At 43.5% G+C, this 26756-nt stretch overlaps 1 protein-coding gene across 2 annotated transcripts in view; it reads right to left on the bottom strand.

The window, feature by feature from the left end:
* Window positions 1-309: 309 nt before the first annotated feature.
* PTPN11 (protein tyrosine phosphatase non-receptor type 11) overlaps window positions 310-26756 on the bottom strand; it is a 96344-nt gene continuing 69897 nt past the window's right edge. The window contains exons 10-16 of one of the 2 annotated variants that reach the window (XM_008004784.3): window positions 25724-25855; window positions 20992-21146; window positions 19139-19206; window positions 18473-18624; window positions 4777-4889; window positions 1939-2040; window positions 310-910 (exon numbers count right to left, since the gene is read on the bottom strand). In XM_008004784.3, coding sequence (XP_008002975.1) covers window positions 1971-2040; window positions 4777-4889; window positions 18473-18624; window positions 19139-19206; window positions 20992-21146; window positions 25724-25855 — 690 coding nt within the window. In that variant the 3' untranslated portion in view covers window positions 310-910; window positions 1939-1970. Of the gene's footprint in view, window positions 911-1938; window positions 2041-4776; window positions 4890-18472; window positions 18625-19138; window positions 19207-20991; window positions 21159-25723; window positions 25856-26756 lie in introns of both variants that reach the window. The other variant, XM_008004783.3, reaches the window with a different exon arrangement.

The following is a 26756-nucleotide window of genomic DNA, read 5'->3' as shown; positions in this document are numbered from 1 at the left end:
TGCTGACCACATGAGTGGCCACCTGCAGGCTGGCAGAAGAACAGCCCAGCTGAGCCCAGCTCAGATTGAACAACAGTTGGGGGTGGGGCTTTTTAAGCCACTAAAGTTTTGGGTAACTTTGTCAGCAACATTTGACAACCAAAAACACTGGTCATTCATAGATGCCTTTTTTCTAAGTACAAGACAATTACTCAAATGCAAAGAAAATATGGCAAACGTTTTCCCACCACAATCTTCTCAGTCAACAGCCGAACTGTAATTGGTCAACGGCTGAAAAAAAAAAAAAAACGAAAGCCACACCTCTTATCTTAATTCATAAATATCCATGATTCTTTTTCTGTGACTCTTTAATGCCAATACAAAGGTAGACCAGTCAGCTTCTGACAGTCTCAGGCACTGGCTTAATTCTCATTTAGCTAAAAACAGAAGCCATCAAAATGAATTATCCACGACTGGATACATGATGGTAAATGCAATTGTTCTCCTTTTCTAGGATGTTGTTACTTAATTTTCCCAAATCATTTCTTCTTATCATCCCCCGCAATGAGGAAAAATAAAAATTAAACTGGTTAAGGTTATAAAAAGGAAAAAAAAAGCCTATTACTAGAATTTGAATCCCATAATCTGCAAAATACAGCATACAATTTAACTGCTTCCTCAATTTAAAACAAATTCTATAAAATATAATGTTGTCTACACTGTAGAGATGATTTCTTCTTATCTGAGGAAATGAGTAATTGGGAAGCAGGTATTGTGGAGTTAAAATACAGTGGTCTTCAAATGGTTTCAAATTTTGCTTATCAAAAGGTAGTCAACCACAATGCAAGCCTTCCAAATCCAAATTCTGTCTTCACATAAACTTTCTTGCATCTGTTCTTGATATTTTTAGGGAGAGGGTGAAAGTCCACATCTGGGGAAGAAATAAGTTTAGTTTTTAAGGAACATATATCTAAAAGCTTAACAAAGCATTAGGTGATTTTAAGGTAGACTTAAAGCTTTTAACTACACTACCCATTGAAGTGGAATTTCAACATGAAATACTGACACTGAGTTTCTACTTTTTTTTTTTTTTTTTTTGAGATGGAGTTTCACTCTTGTGGCCCAGGTTGGAGTGCAATGGCGCGATCTTGGCTCACTATAACCTCCGCCTCTCCTGCTTCAGCCTCCCGAGTAGCTGGGATTACAGGCATGCGCCACCATGCCCAGCTAATTTTCTATTTTTAGTAGAGACGGGCTTGTCTCTACTATTTTAGTTGGTCAGGCTGGTCTCGAACTCCTGACCTCAGGTGATCCACCCACCTCAGCTTCCCAAAGTGCTGGGATTACAGGCGTTAGCCACCATGCCCAGATAAGTTTCTAATGTATCATTAAAACATGCATCACATACTTGGCTCACACTTAAAAAAGGTAATTGATAGGGAGGCGACGTATGGCAGAGATGAATTTCCAGCAGCAGAGCTGGAAGGGATGTAGGTGACCCAGTCGGAGGCCAGGTGGTCTAGCAGCCTATGCCACACAGCTGGTCAGAAGCTGACTGAAATGAGAACTCAGGCTTCCTGATTTCCAACCACCCAGTGCTGAGTCCCAGTGATTCCCAGATCCCTACAGATCATCCCCCAGCACGGCCTGGGTTAACCAACTCTAATAAAAATTGCAGGAACAGTGATACCTGCACTCTACCACCAGTATCAGCCATTTCTCTGGAATAAGTGCTAGCCTTGCCTCATGCAGAATTAATTCTGTATTTGATTTTAATGTTTAATGAACTCTAAACTAAAACCATCTTGGAAAAAGAAGTACAGGGAGAGGGAAAAGGAGCCTGGTTTGTAAAACTCAATTATGGTACACTTTGCTAAAACATTCCCAAATTGCTTGCCTGCTTAAAAATACTGCCAATTATATAAACAATTAACCAATAGAGCGCTTGCATTTAAATACCTATTTCTGTGCTGAAGTTTTGGCAGGTTTTCTCATCTGAAACTTTTCTGCTGTTGCATCAGGCCCACGTTTTCATAGACTCTAGCACTGTCTTCTCTCATTCTGGAGAGAAAAGAAAAAGAAAGACATTTACAAAAATGTAGACCATGCTGTTTAAGCTCACATGATATTTATAAAACACATACTACATGCTTTGGGCACCAGATATGGTACAGACACAGTTCCTGTGCCTAGGACCTGATATTCCCAGGGAGAGAAGACATAGCCATACAGCAATATAATTACAGAAGCAGAAGTGAAATAAGGTGGGGTGCGGTGGCTCACGCCTATAATCCCAGAACTTTGGGAGGCCAAGGCGGGTGGATCAAGAGGTCAGGAGTTCGAAACCAGCCTGGCCAATATGGTGAAACCCCGTCTCTACTAAAAATACAAAAATTATCCGGGTGTCATGGTGCACACCTGTACTCCCAGCTGCTTGGGAGGCTGAGGCAGAAGAATCTCTTGAACTTGGGAGGTGGAGGTTGCAGTGAGCCAAGATCGTGCCACTGCACTCCAGCCTGGGCGACAGAGTGAGACTCCACCTCAAAAAAACAACAGAAGTATAATAAAAGCCTCGAGTCCTGATGTTCCCTGGTGTCTGGCAGAAAGCAGGTTGTTTTAAGGAGGGCTGTAGGATGAGGCATTTGAATCACACTGTAAAGAATGGTTGGAAACACACACATAGAACAAATCCTATTAATTTCCAGTAGAGGGATCTGAACAGGCAAAAGATCCAAGAAGGGAAAATACAGGAGCAGGCAGACAGTGATGACAGATCTATTTAGCCTCAGCTCAGGTTATGTGAAGGGCAATGGGTGGTTTAGGGCCTAGGACGGAGGACCAAAGCATCAAGATCCTAGACTCCTTTCTGCTGAGCAGGGAGGTGACATCAGAGCAGTCCAGGAGAGTGAGGAACCCAGCAGCTGTGCGTGCCAGGCTGAGAGGGGCCAGTGTATCCTAGATCTGAACCCTACAAGGGGGATGACAGGAACAAAAGGCAGACAGGCTGTCTGTCACAGGCATGCCACTGGTACTGAGGGAATCATGACAGCTGATTCAGTCATGCCAACAGGAGGGAAAAGCTTTCCGGCAAGGACTCAGAACCCTGGCATTCCAGTTCCATTGAAAATTATTGCAGAGAGCAATTTAAAATATCAATTTTCCCAGGCAGTCCACTGGGGAAGAAAAGAAAAAAGGCAGAAAGAACTGGCAACTTGAAGGAGAAAATACCTCTGCTGTATAATTTCATTTCAATGTTTTTTTTTTTTTTTTTTTTTTTTGAGACGGAGTCTTGCTCTGTGCCCCAGGCTGGAGTGCAGTGGCGCTATCTCGGCTCACTGCAAGCTCCGCCCCCCGGGTTCAGGCTATTCTCCTGCCTCAGCCTCCCGAGAAGCCGGGACTACAGGCGCCGCCACCTCGCCCGGCTGGTTTTTCGTATTTTTTAGTAGAGACGGGGTTTCACGGTGTTAGCCAGGATGGTCTCGATCTCCTGACCTTGTGATCCGCCCGCCTCGGCCTCCCAAAGTGCTGGGATTATAGGCTTGAGCCACCGCGCCCGGCCCATTTCAATGTTAAATAGAAAGCAAATGTTAACACAAACCTCATCTATGCCACCTAAAACATTTATATAGAATATTAAAATCTGCAGGGGCTTAAAAATCCACATCAGAAGCTAACAGAGAGAAGATTCTTAGGGAAAAATAAAAGGTATATGTTATACTAACAAGTGACTTTTGAATATATAGAAAAATAATAACTTATAATTGCTATTCATATAATCAATTTAACAAATGCTTTCCTACTGTGTTTTAAGTAAGGAGTCAGGAAGGTTTTTCTGTGAAGGACCTGAGAGTCAGTATTTTAGGCTCTATGTGCCATAAGTCGTCTCTGTCACATATTATTCTTCGGGCTTTGTTTTGTTATTGGGTCTTTGTTTTGTGTTGTTTCATTTTACAACCCTTTAAAACCATTCACAGACTATACTGTAACAGGCCATGGCCCAGATCTGGGCTTGCGAGCTATAGTTTGCTGACTCCTGGTTTAAACATCCAAAGTAGATTTCTGTTGACTAGTGGCAAATGAGTGGATCATGGCTGGGCTGACACATTAGTGGTCAATTTATTTACTTTTATTTTGCAAAGAGCCTTAACACATCGTTAAGACATATGACTTTCCTTTGTAACAATCCCCAGCCCATCCAAAGAAAAAGTAGATTCTTCTTGGAGAACCACCACTTGATATACTTAAAATCCCATAGAATCCTAGCTAGCATAGCAATCAGCCTTCAGTTTAGGAATTTTTTTTTTTTTTAGACAGAGGTTCACTCTATAGCCCAGGCTGGAGTGCAGTGGCATGATCTCGGCTCACTGCAACATCCGTTTCCTGGGTTCAAGCGATTCTCCTGCGTCGGTCTCCCGAGTAGCTGGGATTACAGACATGTGCCACCACGCCCAGCTAATTTTTGTATTTTTAGTAGAGACAGGCTTTCACCATGTTGGCCAGGCTGGTCTCAAACTCCTGGCTTCAAAGTGATCCACCCACCTCGGCCTCCCAAAGCGCTGGGATTACAGGCGTAAGCCACCGTACCTGGCCAGCTTAGGAAAATTAAAACATGGTTGAGATAGCATTAACACAATCCATAGATATCACCAGTCAGAGACACACTAACAGTGGGGCAACAGGAACGTGCACCAGTGAAAGGCATGTGCTACAAACTTATGTTTTCTTGTTGTTTTTGTATTTTAAACCTTTTTAAACCGCCATGACCAGGTAAAAAGAATTTCCTTCAGCACTACTTACTCTGCACAGGGTGGCGTTGGAGTACAAGGCGGGAGGGGGCTCTGATCTCCACTCGTCTGGTCCGCTAGAGAATACTTAATATTTGTATATTCATGCCCTTTCCTCTTGCTTTTCTGAAATTTAGAAGAGTGCACATGTGAGGGACAATGGATGTTTTAAGGGGATAAAAAAGCAAAAAAGGTATTTTTCCCAAAAAAAGAAAAAAGAGAGAGAAAGAAAAAAAAGTTGATAGACAGGTTGAGAATACTGATACATTGACTAAACTGTTAGGGGATTCACCTTCTCAAGGTAAATATACAGTAGGAGTGAAAAGTACTTTTGAACCACAGACTTTGAAAGCACAGAGTCACTCATTAACAATTTACTGTATCGAACCAAATGTCCCTGTTTCTAAGAGAGAATTCACACTTTCTTTGCCACATTAGCGTCTAATCATTTCATAGTTCATGTGAAACACATTTCATGGTTTTTCAGGTAAACAGCTGGGAAAGGAACTCCGAAAATAAAATCACCCCAACTAGAAATGGCACACAAGAATGAAAGATGGTAGCACTCTTATCAGAAACAGTAACACACTTCATTGTATCTCCCCTCGCCCCTGGAAAAGACTCTGGCACCTTTTTTGTTTGTTTAGAGGCAGAGTCTTGCTCTGTTGTTCAGGCTAGAGTGCAGTGGCATGATCTCGGCTCACCACAACCTCTGCCTCTGGGGTTCAAGCGATTTTCATGCCTCAGCTTCCTGAGTAGCTGGGATTACAGATGCCCACCACCATGCCCGGCTAACTTTTTGTATTTTAGTAGAGATAGGGCTTTACCATGTTAGACAGGCTGGTCTTGAACTCCTGAGCTCAGATGATCCACCTGCCTCAGCCTCCCAAAGTGCTAGGATTACAGGCATGAACCACCACACCCGACCCACCTTTAAAACTTCATTTTTGGTTCTGATGATACCCTGGGGGGAAAAAGGCAAAGAAAACCAGCAGTCATGCAGTCTCATCTCAGATGTGGAGTGAACTATATTTGGTAGGACATCTAGTTAGATGGTTTATCACCCTTTTCTACTGCTATAGGCACCTGGAAACAGTCAACTCTGGAAATCTAATCCATCAGATGAGCATCATTATCTAATGTTGACTTCACTATAGGATTGCCCTTAGGGTAGCCGTATCAAATACTAATGTACAAGCGTACAAGCCAGGCCTGGTGGCACAAGCCTGTAGTCCCAGCTACTCAGAAGGCTGAGGCAGGAGCATTGCTTGAGCCTAGGAATTGAAGGCTGCAGTAAGCTATGATCGCACCTGGGCAACAGAGCGAGACCCATGTCTAAAAAATAAAAAATAGGGCTGGGCACAGTGGCTTATGCCTGTAATCCCAGCACTTTGGGAGGCCAAAGTAGAAGGATCACTTGAGGTCAAGAGTTCGAGACCAGCCTGGTCAACATGGCAAAACCCTGTCTCTACTAAAAATACAAAAATTAGCTGGGTGTGGTGGCGCACACCTATAATTCCAGCTACTCAGGAGGCTGAGGCATGAGAATCACTTGAACCTGGGAGGCGGAGGTTGCAGTGAGCCAAGATCAGGCCACTGCACTGCAGCCTGGGTGACGGAGTGAGACTGTCTCAAAAAATAAAAATAAAAAATAATTTTTTGCCTAATACTATTTGCCTCTGTTAAAGTAGCCAAACCAATTTATTAACTGATAAAGCAGTCAGTAAGAACTTATAGTGCAGGGAAGAAGTTGCAAAACAGACATCCAAAGCAAAAATGTTTTGTTTGGTTTATATACTATTTTGATTTTTTGAACAGCCATTTTCTTAAAACAAAGACTTGCAAATAACCATTTCTGAATAGCAGTCGTAAACGTTTAGCACTGAAAAATATTTGCTTATATAAGAAACAATCCTTAGAAAGATGAAATATAATTCAAAATTAAATATTAAATGGAAGAATTGGCAAGAACTTTTGTTTGGTTTTTTTGTTGTTGTTGTTTTTGAGATGGTCTCGCTCTGTCACCCAGGCTGGAGTGCAGTGGTGTGATCTGGGCTCACTGTAGCCTCTGCCTCTCAGGTTCAAGCAATTCTTTGCCTCAGCCTCCCAAGTACCTGGGATTACAGGTGTGCACCACAACACCTGGCTTATTTTTGTATTTTTAGTAGAGATAGGGTTTCATCATGTTGGCCAGGCTGGTCTCAAATTCCTGGCCTCAAGTGATCTGCCCGCCTCGGCCTCCCAAAGTGCTGGGGTTACAGGCGTGAGCCACCACACATGGCCCATTTTTTTTTTTTTTTTTTAAGAGACAGGGTCTCACTCTGTCACCCAGGCTAGAGCACAGTGGTCTAATCATAGCTCACTGCAGCCTCAAACTCCTGGGCTCAAGCAATCCTCCCACCTCAGCCTCCCAATAGCTGGTACTACAGGAACATGCCACATCCAGCCAAATCTTTTTTTTACTTTTTGTGGAGAGGGGGTCTCATTATGTTGCCCAGACTGGTCTCGAACTCTTGGCCTCAAGTGATATTTCTGCCTCAGCCTCCCAAAGTGCTGGGTTTACAGGCATGAGCCATCATGCCCTGCCAGCAGAGATCATTATTTTAAAACTTACCTGCCAGGCACTGTGACTCATACGTGTAATCTCAGCACTTTGAGAGGCCAAGGCAGGTGATCACTTGAGGTCAGGAGTTCAAGACAAGCCTGGCCAACATGGTGACACTCCATCTCTACTAAAAATACAAAACTTAGCCGGGTGTGGTGGCGCACACCCGTAGGGGCTGAAGCACCGGAATCACTTGAACCTGGGAGATGGAGATTGCAGTGAGCCAAGATAACACTGCACTCCAGCCTGGGTGACAGAGTGAGACTCCCTCTCAAAAAATAATAATAAAATATTTTTTAAAAAATAAATAAAACTTATCCTGAGGTTTAAAAATCTCAACTCACTTTTTAAAATAAAAATTTTAAATCTATAATAAATAGGAACTGAAGAGTAAAACTGCTTTTTTACTCAATTTTTTTAAAAAGTAACTTTTAAAAACACACGACATGAGATCTACCCTCTTAACAAACTGTTAGATGTGCAGTATTGTTAACTATATACCCACTGCTGTATAGAAGATCTCTGAAGTTTTTTGTTTTATATTACTGAAACTCTATACCCATTTAACAGTTAATCCCTATTTCCCCCTCCCTACTCAATACTTCCTTGAAAATAAAAATCAGTATTTCCATTAATACATAAAGTGATTACAACAGAATTTTCTAGTGTGGAATAATTCGTATAAATGAAACAGGAATTACTTCAATGACTCAAAGGAATCCAAGGAAAAGCATTAAAATGTTGGAACTTGGGCCAGGCATGGTGGCTCATGCCTGTAATCCCAGCACTTTGGGAAGCCAAAGTGGGCGGATCATGAGGTCAGGAGATAGAGACCATCTGGGCTAATACGGTGAAACCCCATCTGTACTGAAAATACACAAAATTAGCCGGGCGCATGGTGGCACGCGCCTGTAGTCCCAGCTACTCGGAGGCTGAGGCAGAAGAATCCCTTGAACCTGGAAGACAGAGCTTGCAGTGAGCTGAGATTACGCCACTGTACTCCAGCCTGTGCAACAGAGCAAGACTCTGTCTCAAAAAAAAACAAGAAAAAAAAAAAATGTTGGAACTTTTTAGCTTCTATAGAAGACCAAGAAATAAAACTGACTCACAAATCAGATGGGCTCGTCTCAGTACTGTGACAGTACAGGCTGTGTGATAGATCAAGAGAAATTCTCAGGGAATAGGGATTGTTTTGTTTTGATTTGTGTTTGTGGAGTAGAGGGTAATGTGTTTCTGAGGCCTAGAAAATCATCTGAAATTGATCTATCTCCACCCAAATTCAATGTCACAGCACAGTAACCAAGCCTTCTGCAATGTTCATAATAAATCCTATGACCTTGCCAACTGACACACAACCAAGATTGAGAGAAGGGATCGATCACAAGACTCCAAAATCATCTGGTATTAAGTATCTTTCCATGTGAAGTAACTGATTATACTCATAAACCTTAAATTACAAAAAATCAAAGGCCAAGAGCAGGAAGAGAGGGTAAAATGAAAACACTTGCCTTGGTTACAGAGCAGCCTAGACTACTTATCCAGTGCACTCTGGGTTCACATTTGAAGACTACAAACACCACGATTCCTTCCACTATCCAATCATGAAATCTTGCTGGTTTTACTTCGCTCTGTGCTCACTGTCAGTCCCACCCACTCTGACCAAACCAAGACGGATTCTCACGTGCAGCACTGCAGCAGCTCCTCCCTGGCCCCTGCAGCTGCTCAAGCCTGGAGCCCACCCATTCTTCACCCTCAAGCCAGAGTCCTCTTTCAAAATGAGGGTCTCTTTTTTTTTTTTTTTTTTTTTTTTTTGAGACGAAGTCTCACTCTGTCACCCAGGCTGGAATGCCTTGGCACAATCTCAGCTCACCGCAGTCTCTGCCTCCTGGGTTCAAGTGATTCTCATGCCTCAGCCTCCCAAGTAGCTGGGACCACAGGCATGAGCCACCATGCCCAGCTAATTTTTGTAATTTTGGTAGAGACAGGGTTTCACCATGTTGCCCAGGCTAGTCTCAAACTCTTGGTCTCAAGCGATCCACCCACTTCAGCCTCACAAAGTGCTGGGATTACAGGTGTGAGTCACCACACCTGGCCTAAAATAAGGATCTTTTTATGCCATTCTCTTGCTTCAGACTCCTCAATGACTTCCATTTCCCTCCAAATAAAGTCTAAAATCTATAATATGCCTATAAGCCCCACCTCTCCCTCCAAACAAAAAATCTGGTCTCAGCTTACTTTTCTAATCCCCCCATCACACTCCACATTGTACCCCAACTCCTTCTACTCCAACCATGCTGGATTTATTTCAATTCAGGAACACGACTACTTAAATATTGCCAGTGCCTGGCACAGTACAACCTACTTTAATTAATGCAGGAATGAATGAACAAGTATGAAAAAAACAAGGAAATGAAGGGAGCTGTGTGAAGAAACAATAGGGCACATGGGGGCACAGTCTCATGTTAATTCAAATTTTACATCTGGTAAAACTTCAGTTCCATGAGGCAACAACCATGGCTATCTTCTTCACTGTTACAACCTCAGCATCTAATCAATGTCTGCAACAGAAAAGGCACTCAAATATTTCTCAAAGGAATGACAGACACCAAACAAAAAGAAAGTGTTTAATAAAATACGAGCAGCTGAATACCAAGTGCCACACAAGGCCAGTTTAAATCTTGCTCGTTTAATGTTGCAACAACTGAAATTCAGCCTGTGCAACCCCATTTCTATTCCAGCTCTGCTATCATGGATTTTTTTTTTTTTTTTTTTTTTTTTTTTTTTTTTGAGAGAGAGTCTCGCTCTGTCGCCCAGGCTGGAGTGCAGTGGCACAATCTCAGCTCACTACAACCTCTGCCTCCCAGGTTCAAGTGATTCTCATGCCTCAGCCTCCACAGTATCTGGGATTACAGGCATATGCCACCACGCCTGGCGAATTTTTGTAATTTTGTAGAGAGGGGTTTTTACCATGTTGGCCAGGCTGGTCTCAAACTCCTGACCTCAGGTGATCTGCCCGCCTCAGCCTCCCAAAATGCCAGGATTATAGGCCTGACCCATTACGGAATTTTTAAAAGTAATTTGTGTCCTGCAGTATGATTCACTCAGAGAGAACACTGTTCAGATCTCTGCATGCTGAAGTGTAGAGATGCTCCCTGTGTGGTGTGTATTTCATTCAAAGAAGAAGTGCCTAGTTGGCAAATACAATTCTCACAGGGGTATAGGTTAGTAATTCTGAAACTACTTTACACCTATACCAGGGTTGAACAAATGAGTAGATAGGTTGGTGATAATGAGACTGGGGTTTTTCCCTGTTAGAGAAAGAAGTCACAAATAAGCAAGAGGAAGGCAAGAATGAGCCCTGCAGCAATGGATTAGAGTCTGAAACATCAGTATGAACTCATGTTTAGCTTAATATATATACAGATGGCCAGATACAGAAAACAATGACAGATAGATGTGAATCCATGGATTAATATACAGCCATATGTTTTCTAGCTCTATCTGCTGAGAGGGCCTAGAAGCAGCAATGAGCATACCCAACACCCAGACTAGTTTCTAAACCCCAGAGTCTAAAGTAAAAGGAACCAGGGCTCCATAGAAATGGATGATTCTAGGGCTGTGGCAGGGAACAAAAGAAGAGGAGCCTGGAACATCTTTTGTAATGCCAAAGTAGAGAAGTACTCAGAAACAAGAGAGTGGGGACATGTCAAAAGACACAGGAGCCAATCTGAAGAACCTCCCAGTGACCAAAGCTGTAACAATTTGAGCAAGAAAAATAGACTATAACCCAAGGTATAAAATAAATATACATGCGTCTCTATCAATATAAATAATGGAATAAACAAATGGAGAGAAGGAACAAATCTTTCTTACAAAGGGACTCTAAATAAGTTATGTAGAAACCAGTCATTCCAGTTTCAATTAAGCTCCAAGAGATGGAGCTTTATTTCCTTTCTCTTGAGTATGGTCTGAAGTAAACAACTTTCTTCCAAAGAATTGAACAGGGAAAGGGGAAAAGAGTACAGGCAGTTCCCAACCTCATGATGGTTTGCCTTACGGTTTTTTTTTTACTTTATGATGGTGCAAAAGCAATACAACCCTTCTGTTTTTCATTCTGAGTACAGTACTCAACATATTACATGAGATACACAACACTTTATTATAAAATAGGCTTTCCATGAGATGATTTTGCCCAACTGTAGGCTAATGTGTCCTGAGTACATTTAAGGCAGGCTAGGCTAAGCTGTGATGTTTAGTAGGTTAGATGCACTAAATGTATTTTTGACTTATGATATTTTCAATTTATGATGCGCTTATCAGGCTGTAATCCCATCATAAGTTAAGGAGGATTTGTAATTATACAGTGAGAAAAATCTGGCAGATACTAACTAAACCAACAGACAAGTTCAACATCACCAGGCCATGTTGATAACATTTACCTCCAAGTGATGAGAACACTTAACAATATACCTCTGTGGTATTCTTCCCAAAACTCCACTACTCAAGTCTAATCATGAGAAAACATAAGATTAACACAAGTTGAGGGATATCCTACAAGATATGTGACCAGTACTCTTAAAAATCATCAAGGTCGCTGGGCATGGTGGCTCAGGCCTGTAATCCCAGCACTTTGGGAAGCCAAGGCGGGCAGATCACAAGGTTAGGAGATCGAGACCATCCTGACTAACATGGTGAAACCCCGCCTCTACTAAAAATACAAAAAATTAGCCAGACGTGGTGGCGGGCGCCTGTAGTCCCAGCTACTCTGGAGGCTGAGGCAGGAGAACGGTGTGAACCCAGGAGGCAGGGCTTGTAGTGAGCTGAGATCATGTCACTGCACTCCAGCCTGGGCAACAGAATGAGACTCCATCTCAAAAAAAAAAAAAAAGAAATCATCAAGGTCATGAAAAACAAGGAAAGCCTAAGAAGCTGTCACAGATTGGAGAAGACTACAGAGACAAGTGTGATCAAACTCATGTGTGATCGTGAATTGGATCCTGGAATGGAAAAAGGATATTCACTGGAAAACTGGCAAAATCCAATTAAACTCTAGATTTAGTTAATAGCAATGTATTGATGTTAATGCTTTAGTTTTGATAAATGTATCATGGTTAGGTAAAATGTTAACTTCAGGGGAAACTGGATGCAATGTATAAGGAACTCACTCTGCTATACAGAGATATGTATAACGCTCCTCAACTTTATGGGGATACATCCCAATAAACTCATCGTAAGTTGAAAATATCACTAGTCAAAAATGCATTTAAGGTATCTAACCTACCAAACACCACAGCTTAGCCTAGCCTACTTTAAACGTGCTCAGAACACTTACATTAGCCCATAGGTTGGCAATATCATCTCACAATACCTATTTTAAAATAAAGTGTTGAATGAAAAGTGAAAAACAGAATGGTTGTATTGCTCTCAAACCATCATAAAATCAAAAATCATAAGTCGAACCATCTTAAGTCAGGGACTGTCTGTACACATGTGTGAGGTTTTACAGAGAGGGAACTCAAACAGAGCAGTAATTGATCAGCTAATTAGCAATTCAAAGAACATTGCAGCAGTACAAACAAGTAGACCCAGTGCCCAGATCTTGGTTTCAAACTACTACTCTTCACTGAAAGGAATCAGGTTCCTTTGAAAAACGGCTGGGAAAGGAGAAGATGAGCCTAGACCATCTTCTAAAGTCTAAAGAAGTGCTTGAAAATGGAAACGGATCAAAAGGACAGAGTACCCAATCTGAAAAGGTTCCCACTAGCCAAATTCAAGTCAATTCAAGCAATAATAACAAAAATAGTAGTAAGGTGCCCATTCTGATAGTCATGAATAAATAAATAAGGGAGAAAGAAAAGCCCTTCCTTATGGTAAGCTTGCAACTAAAAACAGAAAAGGGAATGATGAACCTAAAAAGTTCTAGAAGAAAGCATATTGGGAAGGCACCATGACAGTGGTCATGGAAATGGTTTTTAGGATTTGATACCAAAAGCACAGGGAACAAAAGTAAAAATAAACAAGTGGAACAACATCAACATCCAAGTTAAAGTGCAGTGGCACCATCTTCGCTCACTGCAACCTCCACCTCCCGGGTTCAAGAGATCCTCCTGCCTCAGCCTCCCAAGTAGCTGGGATCACAGGTGTGTGCCACCACACCCAGCTAATTTTTTAGGCTTTTGGTAGAGATGGGGTTTCACCATGTTGGCCAGGCTGGTCTCGAACTCCTGACCTCAAGTGATTCGCCCTCCTCCGCCTCCCAAAGTGCTGGGATTATGGGCGCAAGCCACCACGTCCAGCAGGAATATTATTTTTAAAAAAGAAGAAAATCCTGTCATTTGCAAGAACATGGATGACATTATGCTAAGTGAAATAAACCATCACTTCCTGATCTCATTTGTATGTGGAATCTAAACCAGTCAAACTCATAAAAACTGAGATTAAAGCAGTGATTACTAGGGGTTGGGGGTGGGGAAAACAAGGAGACTTTGGTCAAAGGGTACAAACTTGAAGTTACATAAGATGAATACATTTTGGAGATCTAATGTACAGCATGGTGATTATAGTTAATAATAATGTAATGTCGCTGGGCATGGCGGCTCATGCCTGTAATCTCAGCACTTTGGGAAGCCAAGGTCGGTGGATCACCTGAGATCAGCAGTTCGAGACCAGCCTGGCTAGCATGGTGAAACCCCGTCTCTACTAAAAATACAATAATCAGCCAGGCATGGTGGCACGTGCCTGCAGTCCCAGCTACTTGGGAGGCTTAGGTGGGAGAAGCACCTGAACCCAGGAGGCAAAGGTTCTAGTGTGCCAAGATCATGCCACTGCACTCCAGCCAGGGTGACAAAGGGAGACTCCATCTCAAAAAAAAAAAAAAAAACTGTATATTTAAAATTTACTAAGAGTGGCTGGGCGCAGTGGCTCACACCTGTAATCCCAGCACTTTGGAAAGCCAAGGCAGGCAGATCATTTGAGGTCAGGAGTTCGAGACCAGCCTGGCCAACAAGGTGAAACTCCATCTCTACTAAAAATACAAAAATTAGCCAGGTGTGATGGCGGGCGCCTGTAATCCCAGCTATTGGGGAGGCTGATGCAGGAGAATCGCTTGAACCTGGGAGGTGGAGGTTGTAATGAGCCAAGATTGTGGCACTGCACTCCAGACTGGGTGACAGAGCAAGACTCCATCTCAAAAAAAAAAAAAAAAAAGTCACTGAGATGTTGGCTGCATTATTTAACTCAATTTTGAAAATCACAAAGTATACATATATCAAAATATCATGGTGTATACTTTATATACAATTTTTCTTTGCCACTTATACTTTTAAAAGCTGGGGGAAAGGCAATGGTGGAAACAGAAAATTGCTACTTGGCAAATACCACGGTAATAATTTTTTAGGCAAGAGTTTAATCAATGAATATAAAATTAGTAGGCAAAAAGTATTATGAGAAATAGGTAATTTACACAGTCTCCAGTATCTACCAACAAGATATTAACTTAAAAGGGAAAAATAATAACTTTATGGTCAAGAGATTAACTTAAAAGGGAAAAATACTTTTTTTGCTTAAAAAATGTAGCAAAAATACTACTTTTTGCTACATTTTTTGCTATGCCTGTAGTCCCAGCTACATTTTGCTCAAGTAACTTTATGGTGGACAAATTTGACAGACACCACCTTATTGAAGTGATCAAAGTTAACACCACTAGTAATGAATCAGATCAACAGTGTGTACCTGATGTGATGTACCAAGAAGACTACAATAACATTTCTGTGACAGTCCTGCCAAAAATGCATGACTAGAATATAGTCAAGAGAAAACACTGGACAAAACCAAATCGAGAGGCATTCTACTGAATAGCTGGCCTAAACTCTTCAAAAACATCCAGGTCATGAAAAATAACGAATGACTGAGAAACTGTTCCAGATTAAAGAGACTAAACTGTCCAGGTGTGGTAGCTCACACCTGTAATCTCCCTTTGGGAGGCCAAGGCGGGAGGGTCACTTGAGCCCAGGAGTTCAAGGTCAACCGGGGCAACACGGTGAAGCTCCATCTCTACAAAAAATACAAAACTTAGCCAGGCATAGTGGTGCATGCCTGTGGTCCCAGCTACTCGAGAGGCTGAGGTGGGAGGATCCCCTGAGCCCAAGGAGGTCAAGTCTGCCGTGAGCCATAGTCTCAACACTGCACTCCAACCTGGGCAACAAAGTGAGACCCTGTCTCAAAAAAGAGAAAAAAGATACATTATAACCAAATGCACTGTGTGACCCTGAACTCATAAACTCAGGACAAACTGGGAAAATTTGAGGATGGTCTGTAGGTTAGATGATAGTATTATATCAGTGTTTGTTTTCTGATTTTGATCACTGTATCAAATAATTGTGACATTGGTTATGTAAAAGAAAGGCCTTATTTTTAGAAAATATACACATTTTAGAATGTGTAGGCTTAGATTATTTATTTTTTAAAATGAAATGATATTTAGAGACAAAGCGGTATAAACGTTTGTAAGCAACAAACATTTTACCTTTCACAATTCACACTTTTAATTTTAAACAGAGAGAATAAATGAATGATAAAGTTAAGTATGCTAAAAAGTTAAGTCAGGAAAGCTAGGTAAAGAAAATTCCACAGACTAGTTTTGCAAATTTGAGGATTTTTTTTTCCACTACTGTAACTGGAAGTTAACAAAAAAGTCTACGTCCACGGAACTGGCAGAGCGTGAGAACTGTTTATAAAAACTTGAGAATTTTCTCAATCTTGCTTCGTTTGCACTTTCCCCTGGATTCCCACATCTGATTTTATATTCTTCCTTCCTTGTGCTGTTTCTTCTCTTCCTTCCCCACAGTTCTTTACCCATCATTCCTTTTTTTCACTGATCCTTTTTTAGCAAATTCTTTCACTCCCAAAGGTCATGAACACTTCATAATTTTAGAAATGACTGTATTTTAGAATAACCAATTATCCTGAATGAGTTTTTGTTCTTTTGCTTCATTTATAAATCAGTTGGGTTTAATGTTGTGTCTGTCATTTAAACTTTCTACTAAATTAAGTACTTCTTACTTTACCACAATCAGCCAGGCAGCCAGTTCCCAAATAAATTCAAACCACACAATGCAGAAAACTATACATTGCAGGATTTCATTTTTAAAAATAAATAATCAAAGCCTACACATTTTTAAAACCCAGAGGTCACTAGCTCAGTGGCTCACACTTGTAATCCCAACACTTTGGAAACCCAAAGTGGGAGGATTGTTTGAGCCCAGGAATTCAAGACTAGCCTGGGCAACGCAGTGAGACCTTGTCTCTACAAAATAAAGATAAAAAAATTAGCCGGGCATGGTGCCACAAACTTGTAGTTCTAACTACTCAGAGAGGCTGAGGCAGGAGCACTGGTTGAGCCTAGAAGTTCAAGACCAGCCTGGGCAACATGGCGAAACCATGACACTACAAAAAATGCAAAAATTAGCTGGGTGTGGTGGCACATGCCTGTAGTACCAGCTACTTGGGAGGCTGAGGTGGGAGGATCGCTTAACCCTGGGAGACTGAGGCTGCAGTGAGCCATGATCACACCACTGCACTCCAGCCTGGTCAACAGAGAGAGACCTCTCTCATTAAAAAAAAAAAAAAAAAAAAAAAAAAGACATTCCTGAACATGCTCCAAATTGTAGTAACTATGCTACATTCTCTTTGTATTTACTAGGAAATCCTTCTCTTTGGGCAACTTTTTGCCTAAATATTCTTGGGCCAAATTAAGTATAATGGAAGACATATATAAAATAACTTATAGTAACCATCTAAATATTTCATATCACTTAATACAAATTCAGATTTAAAGCACTGAAGTTGGCCAGGTGCAGTAGCTCACGCCTGTAATCCCAGCACTTTGGGAGGCCGAGGCGGGTGGATCATGAGGTCAGGAGATCAAGACCATCCTGGCTAATATGGTAAAACCCCATCTCTACTATAAATACAAAAAATTAGCCGGGTGCGGTGGTGGGCGCCTGTAGTCCCAGCTACTCGGGAGGCTGAGGCAGGAGAATGGTGTGAACCTGGGAGGCGGAGTTTGCAGTGAGCCGAGATCGTGCCACTGCACTCTAGCCTGGGCAACAGAGCAAGACTGTCTCAAAAAATAATAACAATAATAAATAAAAAATTTTTAAAAATAAAGCACTGAAGTTCAAATTTTGACCTTACATTTCTATACATACAGTTTCTGAAGATGTCTATGTATAATAAAACAATTCCGTATGTCTGTGTGGACTGAAAACCTACTAAACTAATTAGCAGTTACCTTACTTTGGCCCACCAAACTTTGATAACGTGGCTGCTATTCTGCTAGTCTAGAAATCTTTCAAATATTGGTGGCAGGTCCCATTCTGAAAAGAGCTCAGCATTTGGAGAAGCTGAGTTCTCTGGAAGGCAATGAGCAGAGTAATGCAGGCAATCGTCACTGATGTTTAGACACTACCCCATCTGCAGCATGGCAATGGGGTTGAGGGGTGGGGGAGAGAAGCACAGCCCCCAAAAGAGCAGTTCTCCTCATTTCCTTCATCTCAGCATATTCCTAATTAACTCAGCTTTGTGCCTGTTATGAATAGCTTCAGATGGAAAGGCTCCAATTCCACATTCCTCTTCATTATGCACAGCTTATTAAAATTGAAATTTCACTGTTTCCAACTCGACCAAATTAGTGGTTCAAACTGCCGTGCGCTATTAAGAGTGAGGCATTCGTTTTAAAGGATGGAATCAGGATAAACATGGCCTGGATCAAGGCTGGAACAGGCTAGAAACTTCAAGGCTTTGAGTTTTACGCTTGCCACGTGAGCCTGGGAACATCAGAACCTTTCTGCATGGCAGTTCTTCAATCTGGCAGGCCAGGCTGATAGGATGGTGCCCTTCCCTAAGCTCCTCTGCAGTGAAAAATCAGAGCTGAGAAGTAGAGAATAATTAACAGTTTCCAGAGGCCCTTTTAGTTGGGAGTTTGTTTCCCATTCCCAAATCAAACAGTTGTCTAGCAGAGCCTCTCCTCCTGCTCAAAAGGAGAACGTATGCAAGAGGCCTAGAAAGAGAATGCGAATCTGCATGCCAGCCCTCAGGCTGGTACCTGCTCTTCTTCAATCCTGCGCTGTAGTGTTTCAATATAATGCTGGACCGCCATATAGATAAATCGGTACTGTGCTTCTGTCTGGACCATCCCTGACCTCTGAGACCGCACCATCTGGATGGTTTTGGGAACGTCAATGTCGCAGTCAACACCTATGAAGGAAACATCAAGAAGAATAAAGAGAAACTGCAGAACCAGGATGAAGTTGTTTAACACACAACTTTTAGTGGACTCACAGACAATGCTGATTTAGTCTTTGTTGTTTTAATTGAGCATGTTGCAATGGCTACAGTGTTGAACTTCTGACCAATACCAAAGATCCCAGAAGACTACATAAATAATAAAGTGGCAGAGGTCAGGATTCCCTCACTTTCCAACAAATCACTCCATACTGTAAACAAGGTTCAGGTGGCTGGATAGAGACCACCACTGTGTATGCAACAAAAGGCCATGGCAGTGGGTTCAGCAGCTCCTAGACTTCATTTTATGCCAAAAGCTCAAATAGTGTCACTTCTGTTCTCAAGCAGACACACTGAAGTCTTCAGCCCAGATTTTTGTGAAAAATTTTTCCCATTCAACCTCTCTTCCCTAGGCTGTTTTCACGAGCACTTTCCTTCCATAAACTAAAAACAGAAACTGTCGCTTCTTGCCCGCCAGATGACCCACCTTTCTCTCTGATGATGTCAATAAGAATATCAATCACAATGAATGTCCCTGTCCGGCCAATTCCAGCACTGCGGGCAGAAGGACAAAAAGCAGGTACAACAGAATCATTCATGGGGGTTTCAGACTCAAAACCAAGCCATTAGTATTAACAGAAACAATGTCTACTCTTGGGAGCTATTTATAAAATTGTCTCTTTATGTTTGAAAATATGTTGGCAAAAAGCATAGGGCTTTAGAGTCAGCCCAAACCTGCTCTTGGAGTTCAGCTTCTCCAGTACAACGTGCCTGAGGTAAGTCCCTTAACCGCTCTGACCCTCAGTTTCCGCATCTGTGAAATGGGGACAACAGCACATACCATACAGAGTGCTGGTTGGACAGAATGAAACAGGAATTGTATACAAAAAAATACATCAAAATTACTGAAAGAGGGCCAGGCACAGTGGTTCTCGCCTATAATCCCAGCACTTTGGGAGGCCAAAGCAAGAGGACCACTTAAGACCAGGAGTTCCAGACCAGCCTGGCCAACATAGCAATACCTCGTCTCTACTAAAAACACAAAAATTAGCCAGGCGTGTTGTCATGCACCTGTAATCCCAGCTACTCAGGAGGCTGAGACATGAGAATTGCTTGAACCTAGAAAGCAGAGGTTGCAGTGAGCTGAGATCGCACCACTGCACTCCAGCCTGGGTGACAGAGTGAGACTCTGTCTCAAAAAAAATAATAATAAAGTTACTGAAATAGAAGAAATAAATAATTTAAAAAATTAAAAACAAAAAACATTGTGCTCAGAGGCTGGCTCAATAAATGGTAGCTTATTTAACAACTGGACAAATAAAAAAGTTTCACATATATCTACCTGCCCAAGAAATGAATGAGATTTAGGAGACCCAATGTTCCCCAGTATAATCATGAAGCCCAAACTGGAGAATCAGCAGCCCACAGACTCATTACAAAGGTCACAGCACAGCTTCCTTCAAAGGCCTTGGTAGAAAGCAGCTGGAATCTTGTGAGGCAAACAAATATAGTGTTGGGGAAGAAATATATTTATGGTAGAAGAGAACAGAATGGGCCAGGTGTGGTGGCTCACACTTACAATCCCAGCACTTTGGGAGGACAAGGCAGGTGGGTCACTTGAGGTCAAGCATTCGAGACCAGTCTGGCCAACATGACAAAACCTTGTCTCTATCAAAATACAAAAATTAGCCAGGCATGGTGTCAGACACCTGTAATCTCAGCTACTTGGGAGACTGAGGCAGAAGAATGGCCTGAACCCAGGAGGCGGAAGTTGCAGTGAGCGAAGATGGTGCCACTGCACTCCAGCCTGGGCAATAGAGCAAGACTCTATCTCAAAAACGAAAAAAAAAAAAGAGAGAGAGAGGACAGAACCACAAGGAGGTGAATCATAGAAGAAAAGAAGAAAAAAAGGGAACCAAGCAAAAATGACTTAAGGGATCCTCAAGAATCAGGTCTATTTCCACTACATCCCCATCACCTCAATACCTACAAAGCAGTCAACAGCTACAAAGCAAACATCACAAAGAATAAGGAGAAACTGCAGAGCGAGGATGAAGTTGTTTAATGCACAACTTCTAGTGGACTCAGAGAGCATGCTGACTTAGTCTTTGCTGTTTTAACTGAGCATGTTACAATGGCCATGGCCAATGGCAGTGCTGTAGGGTCTAGGAGAAATATGCCTTGGGATCAAAATGTCCCCTAATGCAGTTGCTCTATGCCTCAAACAGATATTAAATTCTTTCTACAGTTAAAAAGCTAGGGGTGGATAGGTAAAAGCAAGCCTTGGGCACTAAGAGACAGGGACAGGCTGTGGCCTAGAAGGGCAGCAGGAGCTGTCACCTGCAGTGCACCACGACCGGCCCTGCATCCATGATGCTCTCCTGCTTATGGTGCACCTCCTCCAGGAAGTCCAGCACGCCCCCGGGGTCGCTGGGCACTCCATGGTCCGGCCAGGTCCGAAAGTGGTATTGCCAGACCGTTCTCTCCGTATTCCCCTGGAGTAGAGCCAAGAAAAACCAGAAAAGAATTAAATAAATCAAGAGGTTGAGGAATCACCCAGTTCCGAGCTTTCCTAAATCCAATGTGAGCCAATGGAGAAGAAAAGAATCTCCCCAGGTTCCACTGAGAGGTCCTCTTCATGAGGTTCCCAGAACTAGCCTCCTTTTCAGCAATCTTGCAGGCAACTCTTTGCCTCTGCCATATGAAACAAGAGGTCTGGTATGGCAATTTGTTCTTTCAGGTAACTACACCCTGAATCATCTCTCTGAATTACCGGCAACAGGTAACATCCCCGTTCCTCTGCATCCCTGTGGCACTCAGCTCTGGAGGCAACTGAGACCTCAAGGGACCCAGGTCTCTCCTCCCAGCAGAAGAGGAAGCAGATAAGGAAACAGGCATTCACTTATGACATTCATTCCTCTTTGTTTTTTTGATACCCAACCTTCCCCACCATATAAACACAGACTTCTATTATAGTATTGTTTTTTCCCCGCCCCCGCAAGACAGAGTCTTATTCTGTTGCCCAGGCTGGAGTGCAGAGGCGTGATCTTGGCTCACTGCAACCTCTGCCTCCCGGGTTCAAGCGACTCTCCTGCCTCAGCCTCCCAAGTAGCTGGGATTACAGGCATGCACCACCATGCCCAGCTAATTTTTGTATTTTTAGCAGAGACAGGGTTTCGCCATGTTGGCCAGGCTGGTTTCAAACTCCTGACCTCAGGTGATCTGCCTGGTACAGGCGTGAGCCACCCAGCCTGGTCAGTACTTTTCTATTTTAAACTTGTATTTAATGCAAAGCAGATAAGAACACAGGCTTTGCTATCAGATGACTAGATTTAGGCTCCAATTCCAGGCACTCACACTCACGTGGCCCTTGGATATCTCTAAACCTCAATTTCTTCATTTGCAAAGTGGGAATAATAATCTCTCTCTCTCATAATGCAATTGTAAGGACTCGACAAGCTTGCTGAAACACTCAGTCTCTGCCCAGCAAATAGGAAGAGACTCAGCACATTACGGCTATTTTGAGGATAATGATAATTTATAAAGATCAACAATGGCACCAAGGCTACAGAAGACCAAAAAATATCACGTTTCTTGCTACATCTTCTTCCTATATAAGTGGAGACAATCTAAGCTAAGTGACTTTTTTTTTTTTTTGAGAGAGTCTCACTCTGTCATCCAGGCTGGTGTGCAGTGGCTTGATCTCAGCTCACAGGAACCTCCACCTCCTGGGTTCAAGCAATTCTTGTGCCTCAGACTTGACTCCTCAGTAGCTGGCACTACAGGCGTGTGCCACCATATCCAGCTAATTTTTAGTATTTTTAGTAGAGACAGGGTTTCGCCATGTTGGCCCGGTTGGTCTTGTACTTCTGACCTCAAGTAATCCACTGGCCTCGGCCTCCCAAATGGCAGGGATTATAGGTGTGAGCCACTTTGCCCAGCCTTAAGTGACATTTTCAAAAGGGATTTATTTATTTATTTATTTATTTTTTTTTATTTTTTTTTTTTTTTTTTTGAGGCGGAGTGTAGCTCTGTCGCCCAGGCTGGAGTGCAGTGGCCGGATCTCAGCTCACTGCAAGCTCCGCCTCCTGGGTTCACGCCATTCTCCGGCCTCAGCCTCCCGAGTAGCTGGGACTACAGGTGCCCGCCACCTCGCCCGGCTAGTTTTTTGTATTTTTTAGTAGAGACGGGGTTTCACCGTGTTAACCAGGATGGCCTCGATCTCTTGACCTCGTGATCCGCCCGTCTCGGCCTCCCAAAGTGCTGGGATTACAGGCTTGAGCCACCGCGCCCGGCCTCAAAAGGGATTTAAAAAGATACTTTTCTCTTTTTTCTTCTTCTTCTTTTCTTTTTTTTTATTTATTTTTAAGAGACAGGGTCTCGCTCTGTTGCCAAGGCTGGAGTGTAGTGGCATAATCACAGCTCACTGCAGCCCTGAACTCCTGAGCTAATGCAATCCTCTTGCCTCAGCCTCCCAAAGTACTGGGATTACAGGCGTGAGCCACCGTGCCCAGCCCTCTCTCCCATTTCTACTTGACAGCTACATTGTTCCAGTTCCTCTCACTATCTCTACCATAGATTCAACCTCCATCCCTCCCCATCATCAGAATGACTAGACCCTCTCTGACATGAGAAATCTAAACATCCCACCCTGGGCCACAACCACACTGGCTTCCAGATCCTTCTGGTCCCCCCGTCACTTCAAGTAGCCTCCAGACCACTGACTCCTCCCTCCACTTTGACAATTGCATCCTCCTGCCCTTGTCCCCCTCATCCAGCCAGGAGTCCCCATGCTCTGGGGACAGTCTCTGTCTACCATGTGCCTCCACTCCTTGACCTCCTCTCCATCCACGGCACCTATGCAAAGCCCCGGGCCTGGATGAACCATGTACTTTCTGTTTTGTGCCCTAGGAGCCGAGTGTCCTTCGAGAAAAACCAGGCGATGGGTATCAGTATATTTTCATGTTCATCACCTCAAATGGGCACTTGGAACAGCACAGACATTTCTAGACTTCTTGCCCTGCTACACAATTACGATTTCATCTTTTCTCCCTTTCTTCAAATATTCTCTCTCTTCTTATTCCCTCTGACTGTCTGTTGATGGCCTTGCCTCAAGCTTCCAAGAGGATGGGGAAAGTAATCACTCTCAGTTCACCTACCAGCATCTGTGGCCACCTTCTCCTTCTGCCCTCCTGTTGCCACAGAAAAAAATGTCCCTCTATTGAGCAAAACTGATCCATCCACGATGCTCCGCATCCCACCTCCCCTCCACATCCCACCTCCACCCTTGCCTCCCTGACCACTCCACTTCAATGTGTCCAAGGCATCTCAAACTTTGTGTGTCCACAAAGAGGTCCTTGATCCTCCCAGCTTCCTCAGGTCCACTGCCATCCCCCCGCCGACCCTTCTCAAGCTAGAAAACTGCCAGTCACCCTGCACAGCACCCTCGCCCTTGGTACACTCCTCCACTGAATCCCTGCACGTCTGCCTCCAGTCAGCTCTACTGGGTCCTCTTCTTTCAGGCACCCTGGCCACTAGCCTAGTTCAAGCCCTATTATTTTTTACTCTGACAACTGCAGTACCTCCAAATTGGTCCTAAACCCTAGAACAACTCCTGCCCCCTCCAGTCTCTACAGGGTGGAAGGGACTCTCTTAAAAGCTTAAATCCAACTCTGGCTGCTTACTACACTTAGGACAAACCCCCACAACCTCCTTTGCTGACTCAAACACATTGTTCCCTATGTCTTAAGAACCTCCCTTCCCTTGGCCAGATGCGCTAGCGCACGCCTGTAATCCCAGCACCTTGGGAGGCTGCATGTGGCAGCAGGATCACTTAAGTCCAGGAGTTCCAGACCACCCTGGGCAACATAATGAGACACCTGTCTCTATAAAAAATTTAACAATTGGGTGGGCATGGTGGCACACGCCTGAGGTCTCCAGCTACATGGGAGGCTGAGGCGAGAGGATCGCCTGAGCTTAGGAGGTTCAGGCTGCAGTGAGCCGTGAATGCACCAGTGCACTCCAGTCTGGGTGACAGAACAAAATTCCGTTTCAAAAAAAACAAACAAAAGTCCCTTCCCCTTCTTCCCCCTCCAAATGAACCCTAAACTCCTGCATTTTTTCTTTGTAGCCCTGATTACGGTTGATAATGATATATTTATATGTGCGATTACTGGGCTGGTAGATTACTGGCCAGTACAGCGTACACTTGGGAGTGCAGGGATTCCATCTGTTTTGTTTCCCAGCTCTATCTCCAGCAAGCAGCATGGTGCCAGGAACCAAGAGGTCATTGAACAAATATCTCTGAATGAATAGATGAATGTCCACATGACTGTTCAGATGCCCAGCTGAATATATCCAGAAGAAAACAAATCACTGCCCACATCAGACCTCCTTCCAGCTTTTGTGGTGTCTGCCACAGCACCACTGTCCACTCAGACTCAGACTTCTACAATGCGTCTTGAATCCCTCTTCCTCATCCAAAAGCCAAACAATCCCCATGCCCTGCAGACTTCACCCCCCAGCACCTCTCACATCTACTGCTTCTCTCCCAGTTTATTCTGGCATTTTATATAATATTCCATTCCAAAGGAAGGAACAAAAAAGAACAACTGTGGAAGTCTGTGGATACTTGGAGAGGAGGCCATCAACCTAGGCCCCTGCAGAGGACTCCTAAAAGGCCTTGCAGCCACTCAGGTCACCCTATCCCAATCTCCCACCCAGGGCTAGTCTCGAACTCTTGGGCTCAAGCGATCCACCTGCCTCAGCCTCCCAAAGTGCTGGGATTACAGGCGTGAGCCACGGCGCCTGGCCAGTTATTTGTTTTTAAATCATCCATCTCCCTAGGCTTGATGACTGCAGGAACACCAACTGCCTTGTTCACAATGTACCAGTACTGCCTAAACTGTACCTGGCACATAGAAGGAACCCAATAAATGGCTACGCAATGAGTGAGCGAATCAATGAGTGAGCGAATGCATGCATGTATGCAAACATGAGTAATGGCAAGACCCTGAATTCCTACGCACCATCAATAATTCCCAAAGTCTCTAGAATACGACAATATACTTACTTGTCCAACCTTTGAAAGTTTAAGTTCTCTTAGCGTATAGTCATGAGCGGCACTTTCTTTGACGTTCCTAACACGCATGACGCCATATTCTTTTAGAGCATACTCATCAGGCCAGTATTTGACACATTTACTCTGGAAGGGATCAGAAAAAAGGAAAGTTAATTCTGAGAACTCTGAAATAAAAGCCTAAACCAGCAACAAACAAATGTTCAAGTCTTGCTTAATAACCACCAACATGGAAAATGGCCTGTTTAGCATCTGTCAGGTTTTCAAGGAAAAGGAAAGAAGAGTTCAAATAAGAAAAGCAGGCGTTCAGAGGACCAGGCAGAAGTGGGAGGAGAAAGGCAGCTGGTGCAGTTACCTGATGCAAGCACATGTCAAAGCAGAGTCAATGTTTGTTTATCTGTAAAGAATCAGGCCAGGGGGAGGCCGAGACAGGTGGATCACGAGGTCAGGAGATCGAGACCATCCTGGCTAACACGGTGAAACCCCGTCTCTACTAAGAAATACAAAAAACTAGCCGGGCGAGGTGCCGGGCGCCTGTAGTCCCAGCTACTCGGGAGGCTGAGGCCGGAGAATGGCGTGAACCCGGGAGGCTGAGGCCGGAGAATGGCGTGAACCCGGGAGGCGGAGCTTGCAGTGAGCTGAGATCCGGCCACTGCACTCCAGCCTGGGCTACAGAGCGAGACTCCGTCTGAAAAAAAAAAAAGAATCAGGCCAGGTGCAGTGGTTCATGCCTGTAATCCTACCACTTTGGGTGGCTGAGGTGGGCAGATCACTTAAGACCAGGGGTTCGAGACCAGCCTGGCCAACATGGTGAAACCCCATCTCTACTAAAAATACAAAAATTAGCCAGGCGTGGTAGGAGGCACCTGTAATCCCAGCTACTTGGGAGGCTGAGGCAGGAGAATTATCTGAACCTGGGAGGCGGAGGTTGCAGTGAGCTGAGATCATGCCACTGCACTTCGGCCTGGGTGACAGAGAGCGGTTCTGTCTCAAAAAAAAAAAAAAAAAAAGGAAGAGTTCAAACAAG

The sequence above is a fragment of the Chlorocebus sabaeus genome, chromosome 11 (genome assembly GCF_047675955.1).
Source record: "Chlorocebus sabaeus isolate Y175 chromosome 11, mChlSab1.0.hap1, whole genome shotgun sequence".
NCBI classification, from domain to species: domain Eukaryota; kingdom Metazoa; phylum Chordata; class Mammalia; order Primates; family Cercopithecidae; genus Chlorocebus; species Chlorocebus sabaeus.
The sequence above is the reverse complement of the archived record's forward strand: the minus strand, read 5'-3'. Positions and strand labels throughout refer to the sequence as shown.